This window comes from Eulemur rufifrons, chromosome 25, assembly GCF_041146395.1.
Source record: "Eulemur rufifrons isolate Redbay chromosome 25, OSU_ERuf_1, whole genome shotgun sequence".
Classification (NCBI taxonomy): domain Eukaryota; kingdom Metazoa; phylum Chordata; class Mammalia; order Primates; family Lemuridae; genus Eulemur; species Eulemur rufifrons.
In genome coordinates this window covers 8,101,641-8,125,738 of record NC_091007.1, presented here as the reverse complement: position 1 = coordinate 8,125,738, position 24,098 = coordinate 8,101,641, and the positions used below count along the sequence as shown (strand labels likewise).

General features: G+C 33.1%; 1 protein-coding gene across 1 annotated transcript in view; it reads left to right on the top strand.

The window, feature by feature from the left end:
* Nucleotides 1–24,098, top strand: part of ANKRD30A (ankyrin repeat domain 30A) — a 29,693-nt gene that overhangs the window by 766 nt on the left and 4,829 nt on the right. The window contains exons 2-14 of the mRNA XM_069458627.1: nucleotides 106–158; nucleotides 1,851–2,017; nucleotides 6,228–6,398; nucleotides 8,093–8,126; nucleotides 8,409–8,550; nucleotides 10,555–10,768; nucleotides 12,465–12,648; nucleotides 13,187–13,324; nucleotides 14,866–15,816; nucleotides 17,179–17,331; nucleotides 20,103–20,393; nucleotides 20,951–21,165; nucleotides 22,996–23,230. Coding sequence (XP_069314728.1) covers nucleotides 106–158; nucleotides 1,851–2,017; nucleotides 6,228–6,398; nucleotides 8,093–8,126; nucleotides 8,409–8,550; nucleotides 10,555–10,768; nucleotides 12,465–12,648; nucleotides 13,187–13,324; nucleotides 14,866–15,816; nucleotides 17,179–17,331; nucleotides 20,103–20,393; nucleotides 20,951–21,165; nucleotides 22,996–23,230 — 2,948 coding nt within the window. The remainder of the gene's footprint in view (nucleotides 1–105; nucleotides 159–1,850; nucleotides 2,018–6,227; nucleotides 6,399–8,092; nucleotides 8,127–8,408; nucleotides 8,551–10,554; nucleotides 10,769–12,464; nucleotides 12,649–13,186; nucleotides 13,325–14,865; nucleotides 15,817–17,178; nucleotides 17,332–20,102; nucleotides 20,394–20,950; nucleotides 21,166–22,995; nucleotides 23,231–24,098) is intronic.

Genomic DNA, 24,098 nt, shown 5'->3' with positions numbered 1-24,098 from the left:
CTGAATGCTTTGTAGGCACCTAAGGTTTTTAATTCCAGCATCCAGAAGTGAATCAGAAATACTGGTTGGTGAAATAAAGAGTTTAAGTATTGTTTTAAAAAAAAGTAGAGTTCCTTTCTTTGGAGAAACAAAAAGTTCACCTTCAGAAAGACATGGAGGTTCACTTGTAGCTACTCTTTGTTTTTCCTCTTTGTTAACTGTCTAATCCATTCCAATTTTCTACTTATGAAAAGCTCACGTATAATGTGGAGTTGTTTAAATATGTAAGTGTGTGTAGAAATAGATTATTTCTACTATCTGAATGATAGGAGTTCAGGAAAACTTTCTTATAATCTTTGTTCCTTAATTGATCTAAGTCTCTTTCTCTGTCTTCGAATTGGCATATGAACTGGGAAACTAATTTAGCCATAGACCATGTGACCTTGTGAATGATGATAAGCATAAAGGAAATTGTTAAAAAATGTAATAAATGGTAGGCTTGTTTTTTCTATTGACTTAAATATGAATTGTATTTATTTAAGCAATAAAATGGGAACATATGGGAAGGAAGCAGTGACTGAGAAGAAGTATAAAATGTATCTAGCCTTCAGAGTTGCAAAAAAATATTCCCAGACAGAGGAATCTGTTTATTATACTTTCATGTATGCTAATTTATTTGTTTAACTCAAACTGTTGGAATTTATAATTCTATTTTGACCATTTTAAATATTTTTGAAAACAAATATAAATACTTTCACATAATTTTTAAAATCACCATTCTAAAACATTTCTGTTGAATCAGACCTTTACGTTACATTGTTTATTAAAAAGTTTTGGCATGTATGATTTTATTATATAAGTAGAAACAATCCTCAGCCAAACATTTAGTATTTGACTCCAGAGTAGAAAGCTGAGTTCTGTACATTGATTTTTAAAGGTAGACAAAAATCTAGAGATATTTTTCTTCAAAAGTAAAAGTAGATGAGGCCTTCCGCTCCTTACTAAGGTATTAAATTACTTTTAATTTATCTAATTAATTTGATGACTGTATCTGATTCAACATTATGGAATTCTGTCATCTCTTTTGGTGTCATAAAATGCTGGGTAATGCCACTTTAGGAGATTGGGATGAATCATTTAATCTTTCCATATTTTAATTCCATTGTCAGTAGATAATGGGGCAAAAAGCGGATAATTACTTATACTGTATATCCTCTGGCCATAAAACTGTATGGTTATTGCATGTGAAATTTGGGAAGCATCTCATTTTCCAGAATTTCATACCAGCGACTCCATGATTTCACTCTGCTCCTTGTGTTGTGGCAAACTTTGGTTTCAGTGAGCATCCACACTTTTTTGATATCCCAGGATCCAAATGAGAAAAGGAATGATAAAACAAAATGAGGAAAAGAGTAGCTTAGTATAAAAAGGGGAAGCCCCACAATGTCACAGCCTCTGAATCTGCCTGCTTAGGGTAAAATCCAGGTGGTCAAGACAGAAAAGGACACATTTTGTGTCTTTGTATTTTTATTTCTCTGTTTCTGCCAATCAAATGGAGTGAAAATTCATATTAGGTACTGAAGAGTGGATGAGCAATAAACGCACAAAATTAAGAAGGGCCCTTTTTGAAATTTTGTAAAATTGTGTTTCATTCACTTAAACAGAAATGAAGCAGAATTTACAAAAATATCCATGATAAAATTATAATAATTATATGATAATGATATAGAAGGATAAAGCACAAAATATTTTGATGACTAAAATTACGACAATTAAACTGGGTCAAGGGATAAAAATCAATGAAGGGAAAAAAGTTCTTTTTACTGAAAAAAGTAATAACAATAATCCTTAGTGTGAAGCTTTAATTAAAGGTTGAAGAACAAAGCAAGAAGTACAAAAGTAATGAAATGGAAGTACCAGAAAACCTGTATGATGGTGCCCCTGATGACGATGACAAAGGTGGATCAATTCAACAAGGAAAGATTGGAAAAACTGATAATCAGCAGTTTGCTAGGAAGGAGAATAAAGAGTGGGATAGGTAAGCCTATAGCAGTATTTAACAGCACAGAATTATTACAATACTATAAAACTAATCTTAATTTGGGCTAATATTCATGATTAATAAATTTTATACTTTTACTAGTGACAGTCAGCCTTTCCTAGAAATCAGAAAAATGCAAATTAACAAATAATGATATGCCATTTTTCCAATCATTCTGATACTTTTTTAAAAAAATAATAACCAGTGTTGGGAAGTGTGAGGAAAATAGCATTCTCATACACTGTTGGAAAATGCGATTGGTAAATCCTTTTTGAAGGATACTTCAGTAGCATGTATCAAAATTTCAAATATGTAATTCCTTTAACCTAACAGCTTCGTTGCTGGAACTAGGTATTACAGGAAAACATGGCTTGTGCAAACACGCAAACATAGATGTTAAGGTCATTTATTATATATTATATATAACATGCAATAGTCATATATATAAAAAATGTATATAACATGTGTTAAGGATCTGTAATATGTGTATGATAAGGATATTTATTATAGCATTGTCACATCAAAAAATTGGAGATAGTCTAAATACCCATACATAAAGAAATAAATTGCAATACCCATAACGTAATATGGTATGGAACCATTTTAAAATGAGGTTGTATCTGTAGTGTATTGATTATTTCACAATTAAAATATATTTAAAGCATTCAGTTTGATGACACATCTTAAACAAATTTTGTTAGACTTCTTGTAATATCTGCTGACTTGCAAAAGGAAGCCACATGCTACCATGGCACTCTACCTTGTTGCTAACAAAATTGCTAGTCATTAAATTTTTGGTTCTGTTTATTCTTAATGCATGAATGCTTAAATATTGGACACTCAAATTAATCTGAATATTGCCAAGGGATTGCACATGGGGACCCATATTTCATATAAACATGTCAGTATATTGGGTAAAACTTACTAAAATACATCAAAGGTCTTTAATTTACTAAACCAGGACTTGGCCAACTTTTTCTGTAAAGAGCCAGCTAGTAAATATTTTAGCCTTTGTGAACCATAAGGTCTCTGATATAGTGCAAGATCTGTCATAGAGGATATGTGAATGGGCATGGCTGTGTTCCAATAAAACTTTGCTCGTTCAAACAGGCTTGTGGATTTGACTCTCAAGCACTGATTTGCTGACCCCTGTACTAACACCAAGGAGTTACTAATGCAGTGAATCCTCTTTTTAAAGGTACCCTGTTTGCATTCCATTGTCCTTTCTTTTAAAAGATATTTCAGTATGCACCACAGCATATTTTCTAACAGTGACTTCATGTTATATAATTTACAAAAGTTGTGTTTACAAAATGAGATTAATTTTTGGATTTCTCTTCTTGTTTTAGAATTCAATATTTTAATATGACCAATTACTTTGTATATTTGACGAGTATAAAATATCCTAGAGTGGGGTGATTTTTATCAAGCAAGAAATACTGCCTTTGAACCTTAATCTTTCTGTGGTCTTTACTTATAAGGATGAACAAAATGATAATCAGCTTATATGATATAGAAGTGTTTGTGGGGTCTTTTAGTTCTCTCTCTCTCTCTCTCTCTCTCTCTCTATATATATATATACAAATTTGTGAATTTGTTATTTAATACCTTGGTCTGGCATTTTTAAAAATGTACATTATTTTAAAAACCTTTAAAGTGTTAAAACATACTATATAATTATTATCTAAGGATTGAAAAATACAGCTAAACAAGAAAATGAGATCATCCACCACCGTACCACTTAGGTGTGATGTCCTGGGAAGAACTGTCTATCCTCACGGACTCAAAATTGCCTTTCCATTCAGTCTTGAACTCACTGCAGTAATTTTCACTCCCATCACTCCTCCAAAATTGTTTTTCTCTAGGTTACCACTGATTTTCACATTAATATATCTAGGCATGGTTTCTTAGGCTTCATTTGATTGACCTGTCGCAATATTTGACCCAATGGAAAACTCTCTCTTCCCTAACCCTTTCTTCACTTGGCTTTCAGTATGTCGCTCACTCACCTGGTTTTTCCTCCTGCCTTTCTAGCCTGTCCATCTTAGCCTGGTTTGTGTACTGCTCCTCACCTCCCACCTTGTACACATTGAAGTGTCAATCAATATTTATTAATGAGCAAATGTCGTTTACCTTGGGTGCATTGTTTTAAACATTATATTAATTCTCACTGTAAAAAGTTTCACATGGGTTCATTCTGACAATTTTACCCGGCAATTGTATGCATCTATTGGATTATGTTGACTCTTTCTCATAAGCTACCTTCTCTATGTTAATGTTTTTCCATTTAGGGAGAAAAGCCCAATGATGTAGTTATTCATTATTTATTCATTTACTGGTAATTATGATAGTTTTAATTATGGTAAGATAGATCAAAGGAATTGCAAACTTCATGTGTATTTTATTAAGAAAAATACAGTATAAAGGTGGTAAATTTAATGGATTTAAAAAATCTGCTCCAGAGGACCATAAGCCTTCAATATCTAAAATAAAAAGCCAAGGTTAGAATGTCTTGCTTTTTCTGGTAAGAGAGCTATGCTGGCCAATCTCTTCCGACAGAGGAGCTGCCGATTTTTTTTTTTTTTTTTAAACAAACGCTTTGGTTACATGAATTACTTTTGTGCAGTTTGAGTCAAAGTTATAAATGTGCCCATCACCTAGGTAGTGTGCGTTGTACCTGTTAGATGTGAATTTACCCGTCTCCTCTTTCCCCCTCCCACCTGCTTGGTTTTTGCTGAGTTTTGCTACCATATGTGCACATGAGTGTTGATCAATTTCTGGGAAGAGTGGAGTTTATGGATTGGCAGACTTACAGGCATACGTGGGTTGCCATCATCTGTAGCAGCATGGAGATTTGAATGAGATTGTGGATTGCCTGGGACTCCCAGGCGTGTTTATCGGAGTGAGTTTGTCTCTGACTGTCCCTCAGGAGCAAATGGCTGACATTGATTGGTTGGTGAGTGAGGCCCATGGTCATTGATTAACTAGGTTTAAAACTGGTTCTGGGTGACTCCTTGTTACCATGGCTATAGGTCGTTCCTTTCCGGAGTTTGAGGGGCAACTTTAACCACATGTTTTCTGTTTAAAAGTTACCTTCCATCAACTATGTTTAAAATGAAAAATATTTCTAGAATTGTAGACTTATTTCTGAAGTGTGAGTCAAGAGAAATTGTTTAAGAATTGCTCTCAAGGAAGATCTCCCTTTTTTTTTAGATACTTAGTCTTAACTAGGAAAGTTATCTACCAATTTTTTTTTTTTTTGGTACATAATTGTTAGGTTTTTGTTTTGTTTTGTTTTTTGGTATTTTTAGGGGCTCATGCTCAGCTGCTAACATAATAATCTCTAATGGGACATTTCGGTCTCTGTAAATTTATGTAGGTATGTGGTAGGGATATTCTTATGCATGTGTTTACACCATCAAAAAGTAATTACAACTTTCTACAGGTAAGTTCAGCTTTTTATATTAGTATTAGATACTAGGCTAAAAGTGTACAAAAGCTACCAAATTATTTTATTTTTAAGAGAACTCATAACTAGTCAAAATATTGCTATTTTTGAAGTATAATGACATGTAAGCATTTTAAAAGTAAGATTTTTCTCCCCCAAGATAGTTTCCTGATTTCTTCTTGCATGTTACATGTGCCTCATGCTATTTTCAAAATTTCATTTAAATGAAACGTCATATTTAAAAGCCAAACCAAAGATACAGCACAAGTCTTATTATCCCTCCCATGCCTAAGGGGAATTACTTATAGGCAATGAGCTCCAGCCTTTTAGTGTAGCATCATGTTTAGTGTAGCATTTATTTCTCATGATTTGCTTCCATGTAGTTTACACTTTTCCTTTCAAGTCCCTAGAAAACACCTGGATACCGTGTGCCTTATCTTTGTGCTCACACTCTGTTCTCTAAGTGGAGTGGTTATCTCCCCCCTTTTTCTTTTATTTCTTCCCTTCTGTAAAGCCTTCCTCGTGCTCAGATAAAGTTTTCATAGATCACCTCTTCATATCACATTGTATTATAATCATATATTTACCTGTTTTTTGAAGCAGGGACTATACATTTCCTTGTATTTTCTTGGTACTTCGCAACTGTCTTCTGAATACATGAATTGATGTGAGAACAGGATGGAATTTTATAATTTTTTTCATTCTTTGTTAGTAGAATTATTAGAAAACATTGGCTTTTCTATGTGGATTTTTTTAAAGGGGTGTTCCTGCCCTTCACATGAAGGAAGTAAAGACAAATGAAAATAAAAGCTGGACCTCAGAAGAATCTGTGATGACACCAGTGTTTGAGGAGACCAACTTATTAACTGGTAGCCTACTGCAAGCGGATGATGACAGCAGTTTGAGTGTAACAGATCAAGATGAAGGAAGGTAAAGTCTGTATGTTCTTTATTTCCCTGTGCAGGGATGTTAGCAGTGATTCCTTTTTTCTGGAAGTAGGATAGTGTAGTCTGCCAAAGCTAGAGAATACTCAACTATATCAGTGCTGCTGAAAGATTGAGTAAAATGAGGACTAATGAATTTGACAGAGCAGTTTCAGTAAATGGTAACCATGGAAACTTTACTGTAGTAAGTGTCCACAACTCAAGAGAGTTTGTACTGGGAATGGCAATAGAGAAATGGGTGGTAAGTGAAGAAAATGTGGGATTCAAGGGAGTTTTCTTTCTATTTTTATTTTAAATTAGAAGCTATTAGAGTATGTTTGTGTGCTGTTGGGAATGATCCAGTAGAGAACATGAAATTTAGTTCATGAAATTTCATGATAGTTCATGAAAGTTTAGTTTATGAAATTTAGTTTTCTTTGCATGTCTAAACATTAGAAAGGTTGCTGTGTTATCTTTCAAAGATTTGTGGTAAACTAATTGTCCATAGTACTTCATGTATAGTTTTATGGTAAGAGATTGTTTTTTTCAGAATTGGTTCAGAAATGAAATATTCTGATATAACTGAACATGCATACGATGACTTAAAAGTTAAGGTATCATACATAGATTTTTAAAAATGATGTAATCATAAACATATGAACACTTAGGCCGTACTGAACAGAAAACACTCCTTGATAATTGTGTATGTTACAGTACTTTAGATGGTAGCATCATGAATAGCTATGATTTTGTAAGGAACTGTAAAATATCAGGTGTATCAGCTTTATAGTTTAGATTCTAGGGAAGAGAGGAAGATTTTGTTTACATATAATAGAAAAGAAAACTATCGATAATCTATTGCAGATTATTAGTTTGTGATTATAAAGTTCTACAGTATAAAAAGCATGTTTCCCTGTACCAGCAGTGTCATTGACATATATTGTGTGCCCATTAAGTATGTGTTAAATGCAGGAATAGACAGTTGAATAGATGAATGAATGCCCGTTGATGAGTTTCTTCAGAAATAATTTTTAGTTTATTGAAAGTAAATTGCCTAGTTATAAAGTCTTTTCATTTAAAAAATAGTTGCAATATTCAGAAATTATTATTTATAATTATGGCCAGAAATGGAATGATTAAATGGATTCCTCTGCTGTCATGTCACTTAAAAACAATAAAAAATAAATATTGCTTTCACAGCATATTGTGAAATACGTAGTTTGGAGCTAGATATCTTGAGTTTGAATGCTGGATCTGCTACTGACCAGCTATATGGGTTTGGGCAAGTTACTTAGCCTGTTCCTATTTTCTTTTTTTTAATAAAATACCTAATATGTTACCTACCTCACAGAATTGTTGTATTAAATTGAGTTTCACACATGTACAGTGCTCAGAACAATGCATAGTAACTGTATAGTAAATCCTGAAAATGCTAACTAATATCATTTCAAAAGGTTTTCCCTCATATAAGGACTTAATGAATATTTTCTAAATAGGTATCTGTGCCAGTAAAAAGCTTGTCTTTACTGAAAAGGACAATAACAAAAAACCTGGTATATTTATTTCTGTAACATAATGCAAGTAATATGTTTTTCCCAAGTGCAGAAATTTTATATTAAAAGGCAATAATTGTAGATATTCTTTGTATTTTATTTAATGTGTATTTGTTATTTACCTGAAATGAATTGTTTGTCTTTTTAGGCCTGCAGAGGAAACATCTGAGGAAAAGAACACGGTATTGTAACAAATAAATTATCAAAAATATTACTGTTAAAAATACATTATAAAAGGTAAGGTGAAAAAATAGAGAATCTTTTTTGTGAGGACATTACCTTTGAAAAAATGATTAAGAAACAATAGCCATTGATACACATATCCTTTTAGCAAAAATCAGTTATTTTAAGAAGTACGTATGTTTTTGTTGATATAAAAAGATGTATAATTACCATTTCTGTACATTTAGTATGTGCTATAAATATTTTGGGGGCATTTTGAAACAGTGTCATTTATTTTATAGGTCAAAAGCCAAATACTTCCTAGGGATGACCTTGATGACTTAACTCAGTCATCTGAAATAGTCTCAGAGGATTGTGAGTTACCTTCCTCGAATTACAAGAACTTTATGTCGCTCATTGAACAACTTGGAATGGATTGTAAAGGTAGGACCATGGCATAAGTACAAGGCCTTTTTCATGAATCCTGTAGTAGTGTATGTACACATTGCTTAGTACTGCACCATACAGCACTGATATTTTGTAGTGATACTCATATAAAAAATAAGCTTTATGTTAAAATAGAATAACTGTGGTATATTGTACACTCTCAGCCAAAATTCCACTGTGCTTTTTTTTTCTCAGTGTGAGTGGCACTCCCAGTGTTTTTGTTGGCTCTCCTGCTCTTCTATGCCTTTATTCAAGTTCATGTTACCATTGTCTCCCAGCTGGAATACTGCAGTAACCTTAGAACCGTTATCTCTGCTGCCCCACCTCCTGAAACCCTGGTCTACTCTGCAATCATAGTTACATATTTAAAAAAAAATGCAGATCTGATCATGTTACCCCCTTGCTTAAAACCCAGCTACCACTTCTCACTGCTATAAGGTTAGAGATCTCAGTCCTCTGGTTTTATCCTGTATCATTCCATGCCCTTCTCACTCTCTGGGTCCCAGACAGTGTTTGTACCTGCAGTCAGTAGCTTTAGTAGGGTATAATTGATGTATGATAAACTGCACATATACAAAATGTACAATTTGATAAGTTTCCGTGTGTGTATACACATGTGAAGCCATTACTGTAATCAAGAGAGTTAGCACATCCATCACTCACAACAGTCTCCTCATGCTCCTTTAAATTCCCTTATTAAAAAAACTAATAAATTGTTTTCTGAAGTATTTGTACCATTTTCCATTCCCATCAGCAGTATATGACAGTTCCAGTTGCTCTGTATTATCACAAACACTTGGAATTGCCAGTTATTTTTTTTGTTTTTAGCCATTCTGATGTGTGTGTATTGTGCATATCATTATGGTTTTAACGTGTATTCCCCTAATGACTAATAAAGTTGAACATTGTCTCATGTGCTTATTTTCCATCTGTATATCTTCTTTAGTGACCTTTTGCCATTTAAAAAATTAGGTTGTTTATTTTCTTATTTGTTGAGTTTTAAGAGTTCTTTATATATTCTGGATACTATTCCTTTATTAGCTATGTGTTTTGCAAGGTTTGTTTTTCAGTTTGTGGCTTGAGTATTCTCTTAATAGTATCTTTTGAAAAGCAGAATTGTTTAATTTTGATAAAGTTCATTTAATCTGTCTGTTCAATTATGGATTTAGCTTTTTGTGTCATATCCAAGAAATCTTTGCCTAGCACAAAGTTACAAAGATTTCTCCTATGCTTTCTTTTAGAAATTTTATTGTTTTAGTTCTTATGTTTAGATCTGTGCTCCATCTTCCTTTTAGTTTATGATGTGAGGTATGGATCCAGACTTTCAGGTTCATCACTGCAACTCAGGGAGTGTGATAAACTCCGCCTCAGTTTTTTCTCCCTCTGTCATGGCTTGGAAACTCGGTCAAGGCAGGGAGCTGGGCCATTCCTTGGGCTTATTTCATTTGTTTCCTGTCTTTCAGGGGCCAGTGTCTTCACTGGCTAAAGTCCACTGTCTTGAAAATCATTGTTTTATGTATTTTGTCTGGTTGGTTTTGGTTATTTCAGATAAGAAGGAAAATCAGTACCTGTTACTCCATTGTGGCCAGAGCAGAGTACAACAGAGCTTCAGCACCTGCTGTCGACTCACGAGAATGCTTTTCTTCCCCCTTTGCTTCACTGCTTCCTTCTCATCCTTCACTTCTCAGCATTGCCGTGTCTTCCCTGGGCCCAGTATGGATCAAATTCTCTTATGTGATCACAGAACTCTGTTTTCCTATAGCATCTGTCTGAATTTATAATTGTCGCTTTTTTTGTTGTTTTTGTCTTCACTATACTTTAAGCTAAACAAGAGCAGAGGTCTTGTCTGTTTTAACTGCATAGCTTAATATAGTCCACTTAATGCACACACAATAAATACTTGTTCAGTGTATGAATGAGTGAATGTTAAAATGCACAGTCCTTTATATCCAAAACGTACTGATATATTTTATTTCTAACTTTTTATTCTCCCTGAGGCAGATTGTGTTAGCCTATTGAAAATCCAGGATGCAGTTCTTTCATATGAAAGATTAATAGAACTTAAAAAAAATCACTGTGAACGACTTATAGTAAAAATTAAAAAAATGGAAAAAAAGGTTAGTGTACTACAAAAGGAGCTATCTGAAACAAAAGAGATAAAATCACAATTAGAGCACCAAAAAGTTTCTTGGGAGCAAGAAGTCTGCAGTCTGAGGTATGGGATCTTTCTTTTAAAGAAATGTTTGAACTGTTTACTTTATACTCAAGATATGTAGGAGAATTTTTGTGATTACTGATTTGCCTTCTGGGATTTAACAGGGGAGACAACTTCTTAGTCTTAATATTGAGTGTGAAATTTTTAGAAATAATATAATGAGTTTTTAACTTGAATATTTCTACCACTAATTAAATGCATATTCTTTTAAATCATAATTTTACTGGCTATATAGAAGTCTACCATATAGAAATCTCATTATTTATTTAACAAATTGTATTTTGGGTTTTAAAACTTTTGTATTATAATTAATGCTGCAAGGAATGTCTTTTTTTGTGTCTTTTTTACATTTTTAATTGTTTACTTTGAATAAATTCTTCAATATAGAATTATTTGGTTAAAGTATAAGAATGTTTTAAAAAAGGCTTTTGATCAATGTTTTTAAATTGTTCTTAAGAACATTTGTATTAATCTACAGTTCAACCAATAGAGTAAGAATTGGCCATTTTTCTCAATGCAGAATAGTTTTTTAAACATTTATACAGTATTATTCTTAATATGCATGAAATAGAAAGTAAAATGGGAAATGATTACTGATTAGGTTATTCAACATCTGTTTCCTTATCCTATACAGATAAAATTAATTTGAAGTTCTATGTTGAAAACACATATTATTTTTGTTATTTAATTTAATATTAGATCTTATTCCAAAGTGATTTTAAAATTCTTTATAAAATACATAATAATCAGCAAGATAAACTGAATGTATTACCAAAAGAAGAAACATAAGAAGTGTGAAGTAACAAATATTAAAATCCTTAGCGTAGGCCTGGCACGGTGGCTCACATCTATAATCCTAGCACTCTGGGAGGCCGAAGCAGATGGATCGTTTGGGCTCAGGAGTTTGAGACCAGCCTGAGCAAGAGCGAGACCCCGTCTCTACTAAAAATAGAAAGAAATTAGCTGGACAACTAAAAATATATAGAAAAAATTAGCTGGGCATGGTGGCCCATGCCTGTGGTCCCAGCTACTTGGATGGCTGAGACAGTAGGATTGCATGAGTCCAGGAGTTTGAGGTTGCTGTGAGCTAGGCTGATGCCACGGCAACAGAGTGAGACTCTGTCTCAAAAAAAAAAAAAAAAAAAAAAAAAAAAATCCTTAGCCTAGTCTTGGTTTATAGTAATCTGCAGGTATATGTTGTGTGAAAGACCTCTGAAGGTGCTTTTCCTACACTGTAAATCATTTTTAGGGATACCTGCACTATTTCATGAAGATGAAAATTTATTTCTAGTGAATTTATGAACTTGTTCATTAAAAGTAATTTCTTTTAAATTAATTACCGCTAAATGATCTATCCTAATTGAGGAGTATTTATAACTGGTCAGGAAAAAAAAGGTAATTTTCAACTTGTAATTTAACTGTATAATTTTCAACATTTTTTTCATAATATTTACCAGAGTGATTAGTTTCAGAAACTTACCAATTGGCAGAATGTTCTTTCATCACTACGTTTCAAGTATATATGTACTTGGAAGAATTGAAGTGAGAAACTAAAAACAGGAGAACTGGAAAAAAAGATTTCAAGTATATAGAAATTTTATTAGAACAATATGCCAACACATGAAGAGCCAGGTCAGAAAATGATTTTTTTTATTTTATAACAAGATCAATTTTAAGATAAGTTATTTAACTTCAGATTTACCTTAAAACAAGAAGAAGAGAAGAAAAGAAATGCCTATATGCTGTATGAAAAAATCAGGGAACAGTTAAGAAGAAAGGAAGAGGAGTATAGCAAAGAAGTTGAAGTGAAACAACAACTTGAACTGACTCTGAGGACACTAAATATGGAATTGAGGACAGTAAGAAATAATTTGGATCAGGTGAAAATTTTATATTTCTAACTTTATTTCATCAATACTTGTAATGGTCCTATGATTTGATATATGTTATTTAGGTTTAAAACAAAGCAAAAAGGTTATCTCATCTTAGAAATGAGCTATAACATTGATAGCTAAAATTATTTATTATAAATCTGGGCATGTAATGGATGCTCAATATATGAAGGAATGGAGGGTAAGTTGAGCTTAATTATTAACATAAATGTTAATTTAGGTATTTTTATGTTAGAATACAAGTAAAATAGCTTTGAACCTATAATGAAACTATTTTAATGTTTTGTAAAGAAATTTTTTCCACAATACTGTATTTACTGTATTTAATAACTGTTTTTTTGCTCTTTGATGAATTTAGCTCTGTCATTTATACAATTAAAATTTGAGTAATTCTTGAGGGATAAAGGTCCTTGCATTTTAATAGGCTCCTTACTTTTAACATTTTTTTTTTTAAAGATTCTACTTTTAATTAACCTTTTAGACTTTTTTCCAGTGCTGTTATACCAAAAACTTAATATCTTTCTAGGTTATACAAGAGCGAAATGATACCCAGAGGCAACTTTTTCAAGAACAGAATGCCAAAATAATGCAAGATGAGATTCTGAACAATCAGCTTTGCAAACAAAAGAACCTAGGAATGGCTCTAAAGAAAATGAATTCTGAGGTATTTTCTTTGGTCATTTTCACATATCTGTGTTTATGTATTTGTATGTGTGTATATTTAAAAAAAACAGTTATCTGCATCTTGGAAAGTAGAGAGGATTTTTAATCGATACATGTGTGTATATATATTTTGGGGGTGGGAGTGGGGGTGGTATTTTTGGCCCATTGCATGCAGTGATGTTCTTGATTCAGCTCCGTTTGTCTGCAACAGTCAAGTGGCAACATTCACAATGGCCTCATCCAAAGAAGAGGCTTTTAATATTTTCCAAAGGAATTGATGATCTTTCCATTATCTCAAAATCCTTGCTACTAACAATAAATGTTCTAGTTTTTGGAAGTTATTTTATTCCCTTGATATATTAATGCAGAGGTTAGTTCATTATTTCCTCTGACAGGTAAGGAGGAAACCAATTGCCAGTTCATAGACAGTATTTTCGATGCTATTCTTCTCACTTTTGAGAAGAATAACAGTTTCTTCCTCATGGTATCTTATTTCAGTACGAGGAGCTTTGAAAACAATGATATGCCACAATATATACTTAGTAATAATTTATTGATAAGTATTTGGTCTTAGTAAAATAGTTAACTGTATTTGCCCCTATTTTACATTGATTACTGTTTCAAGCATTATGAAGAGAGAACAAAAGGTATTGCAATAGCAAATATTCTCACGATTTTCTAAGAGCTCTTAGAGTAAGATAAAATTATATTTTATATATTTTATTTTATATATTTTAAATATTTTATTATATTTTAAAATTATTTTATATGTTTTACATACAATTTATATTTTATCTTATTTGCCCTTAGTGTTTTGAAATAAAAGACATCTTTAATATTTATATATTTACACCACAGAAGTAACACTGATTTGGTGGAGGATCATTAGAAATAGAGTCCGAGAGCTGGGCAACATCCTGCAGCTTGTTTTTATTTTTAACCTCTCCTTTTCAGAATTGTGACAACCACATGAGTTCATTGGTGTGCATAGAAGTGCTCAGCACAATGCCTAGATTTATGTCAATAAATGTAATTCTTATAACTGATTATAAAAATGTCAGAAAAGTAGATCATCTATAGAACATTCTCAGGAAATAGGAACTTAAAGAAATTTGGGAAATTTCATCTGTCCAACTATACGTAGAGCTGACTCTTACTGTAAGGTATAGGTCAGATATCCGAATGTAAACTCAGATTTTTTAATGGAGTCAAATTTGTTAATGTTTTATTTTATGCCTTAGAGTTTGTTGTAATTCAGAGAAAGGTTTTCCAATTCTGAGATTCTTAAAAATTCTCTAGTGATTTAATTTTTACTTTCATGGATTCATTGTCTTCAAATAAAGTTTTGAACTTTTGGGAGTTTATGCTCTATAAAGTTTAAGGTTTTGATCCAACTTTTTGTCTAGTTGGATATCCACTTATTATAGACCTTTCATTGTATAAATGTGTACAGGGTATTCTTTAATTTCAGAGGAAATCATGATATGCCATTTTATTGAGTGCTAGCTAAAAGGGTTTTTTTGTTGTTGTTATTTTACTTAGATTTCTCATAGTAACGAAAAAGAAAAAGATCTGTTGCATAAAAATCGCATGTTGGAGAATGAAATTGCCAGGCTAAGACTGGAAATAGATACAATAAAAAAACATACCCAGAAAATAGAAAAGAAATATTTTAAGGACATTAAAATTGTGAAAGAAAAGAATGATGACCTTCAAAACACCATGAAACTGAATGAGGAAGCATTAACAAAAACAGTATCCCAGTATAGAGGACAACTGCATGTTCTGACAACTGAGAATACAATGCTGAATTCTAAACTGAAGAGTGAAAAGCAAAACAAGGAAAGACTGGATGCGGAAGTTGAATCATACCGTTCTAGACTGGCTGCTGCATTACGTGATCATGATGAAAGTCAGACATTAAAAAGAGACTTAGAACTTAGTTTCCAGAGAGCAAGAGATGAGTGGTTTGAGTTACAGGACGAGATTAATTGTGACATATCTAACCTGAAAGATAAAAATGTGACTCTTTCTCAACAACTTTCTAAAGCTAAATGTAAATTCAGTAGCCTAGAAATTGAGCTCAGTCACCCGAGAGATACCCTCAGACAAAAAACTTCGGTTTTAGAGCCTGTACAAGGAGACCTTAGCCTAACACAGTGTCAAATGGAGGAAGTTGAATATATGTATCAAAATGAACATGGTAAAGTTAACAAACACATGGGAAAGGAATCTGTAGATGAGGGATTATCTCAACTACACAGTGAAAATATGTTGCTTCGACAGCAACTGGAAGATGCTCACAACAAAGCTGATGATAACAAAAAGAAATTAATTAATATCCAAGACGAATTTCATGCTATTGTAAAAAAACACCAAGCTGAAGGTGAAAGGCAAAAGCTTGTGCTACAAGAGAGAAATGAGTTAATCAATGAATGTAATCATTTAAAAGAAAGACTGCATCAATATGAAAAAGAGAAGGCAGAAAGAGAAGTAAATATCAAGAAATATAAATATTTTTCAAGTTTTCTGAAAGAAAATTTAAAATAATATTTGGTTATGGCTAAATGTTGAATCTAGTTGAATATAAAAATATATAGATTATATTTCTTTCCAGCAAATAAGAGCTGAGAGTTGCTTTACTTTGAGTAAAGACATTGTATCGCCTATGAAATTTTAAGAGGTTAAGTTATAAATTATTAATAGATATAGACTGATAGCAATAATATATTCTTATACTACTGAATTAATAGTTTTAATGTCTTTATGTTGCCACATTTTAAGACCATAATGAAGCAGACAAGCAGAAAATCTCGTACCTGAAATGAGTATTTTGGAATTAAGTGGATTACTTCGACAGTTAATTCCAGACTTTTCAGATGAACGGAAGTGTATTGCTATACCTAATAATGATTTCCATCAGTAGCTTTTTATATATCTTAGTTACTATAATTTTATTTTTAATCATGTCAATTTGACTTAAGTCTAAAAATATTTCAATCTCAAATTATGTATTGTTACGACTCTCAAATCTTTAAAGGCAGCTACTTTTTATTAAATCATAATTGGGGACAAATGTGAATTTTAGCAAAACCATATTTGATTTAATCTTCCCACTGGTATTTATAGTTTACTTTGAATATTTTTATAAATAATTTGCCCATTATTTTCATCTCAAGGCCAAATGACCATCATTTGGATATACCGGATATGACTTTGTCCAGTACAAGAACAGTTGTAGCTATCCGTGATTTACTAGTTTACCATTGGGTCCCCGTTTTCAGAATGGTGAGGAGTGGAGGATTCACATCTAGCAGGAATGCAGTGAGTAGGGGAGAGAGTTGTAGGAGGCTGAGATCTGAGAGGGAGGTGGAGGCCAGGTTACCTAGAGTCTTGAAGACCATTAGAATTTTACCTTTATTCTGAGATAGGAATCTATTGGAAGGGTTTCAGCGGACGATTTAATATGTGGAGAACTCTGAAGTTGATTTGGGCTTTTAATAAAGAAGAGGAAGATATTTCACAGTGTAGAATTTACCATGACCAGTCCCACCCACATACTTATTTCTTTTCAAGACTCCGGTTGGTTGTTAAGCATTTCACATTCACGGGGAACGAATGAGTAATGGGCTGAATCTGTTGTCTGAGTGACAGAATACCGACTTAACAGGAAGATAACCCCTTCTGTGACCTTAACTGAATTCCCTGATAAACAGGAACGTGTACACATGAGGAAAAGAAGGTTAACTGATGTATGGTGATATTTTTCAAAGTATATATGTTAGAGTTAAATATTATTAACGTGATTAAATAATAAGTTGACTTATAACATGAGTAACAGGATTATCTTATCAGGTAGTTCTGAGACAACTTCAACAAGAACTGGGTGTTACCCCAAAAAATCTACCTACGTCAGAGGCTTCACTAGAGGTTGCATCACATTGTCACACTCATTTAGAAGATGAGACAGAGGATTCAAAGAAGAAATTAGATCAAAGCAGAGGTCAAGTATGTATTGAATTTAACATGTCAACAGTTAATCTGTAGCTGGGTGAATAACAAAGTGTGTAGCACACTAATTTCTGTGGCAGCTTTCTTTTTTATTTTCATTATAATTAATTTTATTGTAATTTTATTATCTTTATAATGCACTTATTTCTTAAAGTCTGACTTTCATTCTACCATTTTTTAAATAATTACATTTTTTCTCATAATATTTACCCTTAGGAAAGTTGAGAATTATACATCTTTTGTAACATAAGCTGAGAGACATTTTTTTCTGTTAAACACTATTTTTTAGTGATTTCTCTTTTGCCATGGTGAGGCAAGCTAGAGTAAATCAGAGGATAATGTTGAATGGAATTTTCCAGAGAATTGTTTTATTTCTTATTGTTACTTTTATCAGTGGATACAGAATCTGTGTATATTTATTTCATGGATTTCAGGATAACTTGTACAAATCTATTCTCTAAAATGCATATGTTTAGGTTAATTTATAAACTAAAAAGAGAGGCATGTTCATTCCTCCTTCATTTTAAATACATTATAAAAGCATAGAAATATTCAGATCATATATGATATGTATATCCAAAATATAGAAACATAGAATTAAGAAAAGTATCTAGATGCTACCATTGAGTTTTTAAAAACAACTTTATTGAGATATAATTCACATACCACACAGTTCACCCATTTAAAATGTACAACACACTGTCTCTTAAACAGTAGTCCCCAACCTTTTTTGGCATCAAGGACCGGTTTCATGAAAGAAATTTCCACAGATTTTTTTCCACAGATCTTTGGGGGAGGTAGGGGAATGGTTTGGGGATGATTCAAGCACATTACATTTATTGTGCAGTCAGACCTCCCTGCTAATGATGATCTGTATTTGCAGCAGCTCCCCAGCGCTAGCATCACTGCCTCAGCTCCACCTCAGATCATCAGGCATTAAATTCTCATAAGGAGCACAACCGAGATACCTCGCATGTGCAGTTTACAGTAGGGTTCGTGCTCCTATGAGAATTTAATGCCTCTGCTGATCTGACAGGAGGCAGAGCTCAGGTGGTGATGCAAGCGATGGGAAGAGGCTGTGAATACAGATGAAGCTTCCCTGGCTCACCTGCTGCTCACGTCCTGCTGTGCAGCCCTGTTCCTAACAGGCCGTCAGTGGCCCAGGGGTTGGGGACCTAAGTCTTAATATTTTCATAGAGTTGTGTAACCATCACCATAGTCAATTAGAACATTTTCATCACTATGAAAATCCTGCATGTTTCAGTAGTTTTTGTTATTTTTTATGGGCAGCAACCCATATTTAGTATCAGTGTCTGCATCAGTTACCTATTGCTGTATAGTAAACTCCAAAATTCATAGTCTCAAAACATTTATTTTGTTCACAATCTGCAGTTTTAGGCAAGGCTTAGTGGGGCCAGCTCATTTCTTCTCCACTTGGCATCAGCTGTGGTGACTTGACACTGGGGACTAGAATCATTGAAAGGCTTGTTCGTTCACATCTGTCAGTTGAAGCTGGCTTTTGGCTGGGACTTGAGCTGGGGCAGCCAGCTGGAACAGCTTCCCAAGGATTCACCCTGTGGCGTGGGCTTCCTCACGATATGGTGGCTGAACAAGCTTCGCTAGAGAGAGAGAGTCAAGCGGAAGCTGTGTTATATCTTCTAACCTAACCTTAGAAGTCAGCAGCAGTTCCACCATATTATATTTACAGGAAACCACTTACTAAGGCCAGCTCATGTTTAGGAGAGGAAATTTCACGAGAGAAATGTGAAACAATTTGCAGACATTTTAAAACCACCACTCCACTTACCTTTTTAAAGTCAAATAATCATTACATCTAAAGTAGAGTAGTTCCCTCCATCTCCGTACCACTGCAATTCCAACAAGGTTTTTGTTGTCTTTGCTATTGTTGATTATGCTCCCTTATTTTATGTAAAGTAACAAAGGATTAAAACATAGTGTTTCTGAATTAAGGCATTTTCTGTTTTAAAAAAAAGTATCAATCGTGCCACTAAACTTTTATACTGGAAGATGATTGCCTTTTAACCCCAAGAATTATTGCTTCTTGGAATGCAATTCAAATGAGCTTAAAACATTTGCTGTTTACAAAAAAAAAAAAAAGGCTTATAGCATTAGAATCCATATTTACAGATTAGAAAATAAGAGTCTTATTTTCTACTTTTTTTTATTTTTTATTTTTATTTTTTTGTAGAGATGGAGTCTCACTGTGTTGCTCAGGCTGGTCTCAAACTCCTGGGCTCAAGTGATCCTCCCTTCTCAGCCTCCCAAAGTTCTGGGATTACAGGTGTGAGCCACAGCGCTCAGCATTATTTTCAAAGCCTTATTCTGGAAACCATTTATTGACTTGGGCCTGACGAACTCAATATCATGTCCCTAATCTTTCTTTAGAAATTATGGGGAGCGATGACTGGGGTTAAGGGGTAAATGATTTTCTACTAAGAGGTGACTTAGAATCATTTTAAGGAGGAAAGACATGAAACAGTCATAGAAAAAGAAAAGTCTAAGATCAAGTGCAAATGTTGCATGGCAAGGATGGTGACAGTAAAGAATATATTTTTGTGACTCCTGGTGGTTTTAACTTTGTTCCTGATTTTCTGAGTAATTCAAGTGCCCATATTTTAAGAATCTACAATAGTATAGATAACATTTTATTGGAACTGAATTTATTTTAAAACTTGTCAGTATTGTGTTAGTAGATCATTCTCAACCTACTTTCTTCATTACCAAACTATATAATTTTATTCATGCAGATTGATAATCTTACAGCAGAACTGGAAACTGTATCTTTAAAATGTCAGCATCTGAGGGCAAAAAATCAAATTCTTCAACAGGAGTTACTGTCTATGAAAACAATACGGAAGAAATGTGAAAAACTACAGAAGAAGATTAATAACTTGGAACAAGAAGTAGTAAACCTCAGAAGTCATATGGGAATGAATATGGTAGAGCGTGGTCAAGTAGAACAGTATAAACGGGAAATTGAAGAAAGAGCAAGACAGGATATAGTAGAAAAATTAAAAGAAGTCAATCTATTTTTACAGGTTAGTTAATCAGTAAGGTGCTTTCATTTATTTCACTGCAAATTATATTTTGGATATATATGTCTGTTTCCTCTACTTTCCTTATAACAATTTGTTTTGTAGATTTCTAGAAGGAAGGTGGCATCTGTTTCTCCCTTTAAATTTTTCAGTTTCCATTATTATAAGTAAATCAGACTGATGATTCTGTAACAAGATTATCAAGACCAGCTGGCATAAAACAAGGCCATTAGAAAAAGAAAAAAAATGTGATTTAGAAATTAGACCATACACTTGACTTGTTCTTAAGTTATAGTGTTCAAACTAAAAATTTTAAGTTGATTCTGTTATTCTTTGGATTATGAGATTACATGAAATACCAACATAAGAATTATTATATTTTTTATAATTCAGATTAAATTATGAATTTAGTTGATATTGATGAGAAATATTTTGAACTTTAGCTTCTTTATTTACATATTTAAAATTGTCTCTCTGAATCACTGACTCAAAACTAAGGGTGACAAATATGTACTATTTGAGTTATTATTTTTAAAATTTATCTTTTTAATTTGTTTTAGGCACAAGCAGCATCTCAAGATAACTTAGAGCAGTTAAGAGAGGATCATATCACTTCAATACGTTATCAGATGGAACTCAAAATTAAAGATATGGAATCTGAAATGTCCAAAATGAAAACTCAAGAAGAATTTAATAAAGCTGAATTGAAACAATATAAGCAACTCTATCTAAAAGAATTAAAGGCTAAACAATCCTTGTCAGATAAACTAAACAAGTAAGTCAAAACATAGACTCTAAATAAATTAAGCTCATTAATTTGCCTCAAAAGCACAGTTTTTATTGAAACTGACTCATGAGAGTAATAGGAAGTGAAGACTAACTAGATACTATCATTTTGGAAAATGATGTTCATGAGTGAATTTACCTTTAAAATATTGGTCTAGGAGAGTTTATATCCCTCCTCTTTTTTTTTTTTTTTTTGTTTCCCCCTTAATATTCTTACATAGTTAAGCTGACTTATTAGTCTCTCAGCAAATTATTTTTTGAAACTCTATAATTTAGGCAGTGATACTGTTATAAAATTACTTGTCAGCATTTCCCTAAATAGAAATACTTATGAGTTTATCTATGTTTTGGAAGATTACATCTTGAACCGAACGAGTCAAGTGCTACCACTACTCTCTCGGCACATCCTGGCTCGCAATCAATTAGATTTCCTCGATTGTGATCTTTGGCATTGTCACTAGAGGGCGCCTTGAATCAGGCTAGCCTGTGTAGTGTGGTGTTTCCACTGCATAAAATCACACCTGTAAAATAGGAAATGATTAACTTAGGGGTGAAGGGAAGTATAATTCACAAAGTAGTTAAACATAATACCTTGGTCAGCCTGAGGGTCAGGCGTGTTGAAGACAGAAAGGACAGGTCCCACCTCTGGTGCCTTGGTAGCAATGTTAGCAGCTAATTTTCTTTGAAGCTCCTTTAGTTTTTTTTGATCACCAACTCAGCTGTCTCCTTCTCCCTAGAAACTGCTGCTCTGAATTATTCTTCAGTGCTAAATTCTTAATTTTCCCAAGTTAATGGGTGAAATGTACAAGGGTGGTGAAAGCAAATGCTTGGAGATGTCTCTGAGGGATAGTTTTTTAATACAAGTATTTCCACATTTTTTTTTTCAGTTTTAGGTTTTTGTCTGTGTGTGTGTGTGTGTGTGTGTGTGTGTATGTTTAACACATGGGCTGCCACACTAGAAAAAATTTGTTTTTCCCTTGGGGCCATGGTATTTTACTATGAATATAGAATAAAAACTTTAAAAACAAAACGATTTTTTCTAATTTAATGAAAAATGTGTTATTTTTTATTGTTTTCTGTGCATGAGTTATATGCAATGCATCCATGTTTCTAGAATTAAATTGTAACAATAGGAACATCAATAAGTAAGATTTTCATGAACCAACTGCAGGGTTTTGCACTGGGGCCACCCATCACATAACATGTATGTTACAGCATGTCAGCATGAGTTGCCTGCACACCATGTGGCTCCCAAGGTAAAGAGACATCTGAGTTATATATGCTTCACGAGGCCCCAAGCTCAAAACTAGCGTGAGTTAAATACAACTCACATGGCAGTTAATGTGGTAAGGAGTACAGTATGTTTTAATATATTTATACATAATGAAATAGTTATTGTAGTCAAGGAAAGTAACATATTGATCATCTCACATAGTTACCCTTTAAATTCAAGTATTTCTAATGGCATCCTCAAGAATCTAACAGGGAGAACCATTCCAGAAGGCAGCAGGTGTGACCTGTAAGCCATACATCATTGATTGACATTTTTCTCTTCTCCCTACTTTCTTTGAATTACTTGTTAGAAATCCCCCTGGGAATATATGTATTTCTTTAGAATGACTTTAAAACTATACTTGCATGCAGTAGGCATGCTCTGACACATTTTCAGTGATAAAACACTGTCACTGGGAAACTTTATTCACTCTTATGGCAACTTTTTTTAAAAAATGCAAGTCATTTAGAAATCATTTAGGGAAAAATGAAATATTATCCTAAGCTTTTCTTGGTGTTTTTTTTTTTCCTTTTGCGATCTTCACAGAAGTCACAAGAAGCTAGCAGAGGTCAAGTCTGAATTGCTTGTGGAGGAAGAGAAGAATAGATCTCTACGCCGCAGCCACACTCTTAGTTCAAGGCCAGTCCTAGAGTCACCTTGTTTTGGAAGTCTTCACGATACTTCAGTTCTCAGCAGAACATTTACTCCAAGGGAAAACTTAGCGATCCCCACCTCTAGCCCACGGACTTCACATACCAGCCTGCAGAACTACTTTACCATGGTTAGTTATATTTTCCTTTTTCTTTGTGTTTAATTACATATTTTTTCTATTTCTCAAATGTTTATTCAGTTTAGAAACTCATTTTCTAAATGTGGTTATACAGACACATCATACTAAAACAGTGTCCCTAGGGTGTTAACTTTTTATGTGATGGAACATTGTGTCTCAACAAGAATAGTAAGATGCAAACAGGCCCGTTTGCATCACCAAGGCAGTGCCTCTCTACTCTGAATTTTAACTCTGATCAAACTATTAAAATAGTTATGCTAATTGTTCATAGAGCAAGGACAAAGAAATGTATTTATTGTATAGTTATATGCTCTCTATAATTCTTTCTGTCTCCACTTCATTTCGTCTACTTAGTCAAATGCCCAGTAGTCATTTTATCCTATGAACGATTCAGGTAATCTCACAACTTCTTCCATTTCTTTTTCTTTCATTCATTCATTTCACAAGGTCATTAAATATGTGTGTGGCTCTGCACTTAATCCTTCAGCTCCTCAATCAACAACCTGTTCCCCAGTTCTTTTCTCTGTGATAAAATACATGTATTTAATATTTAAAAACTGACAAGTGTTAGTTTCCTTCATTTATTAGCTTATTTACAATTTGATATTGATTTGCAGTGGTTTAATGGAGAAACATTTGATTATATTACATTTGAGTGCACATTTATTTTATAATGTTTGCTCCGTAGAGAATATCAAATTTTAACTTAAAAACATCAAGTTACTGAAAGTATAATAACTATGAAAATGTTTATTTGTGTATGTGTGGTGTGTGCATATAGTTATCAAATCAGTCTCAAAAAGAGAATGTAGCATCATTTTCCTACCTGTAATCTCAAATATAATTTAACAGTAGCCTG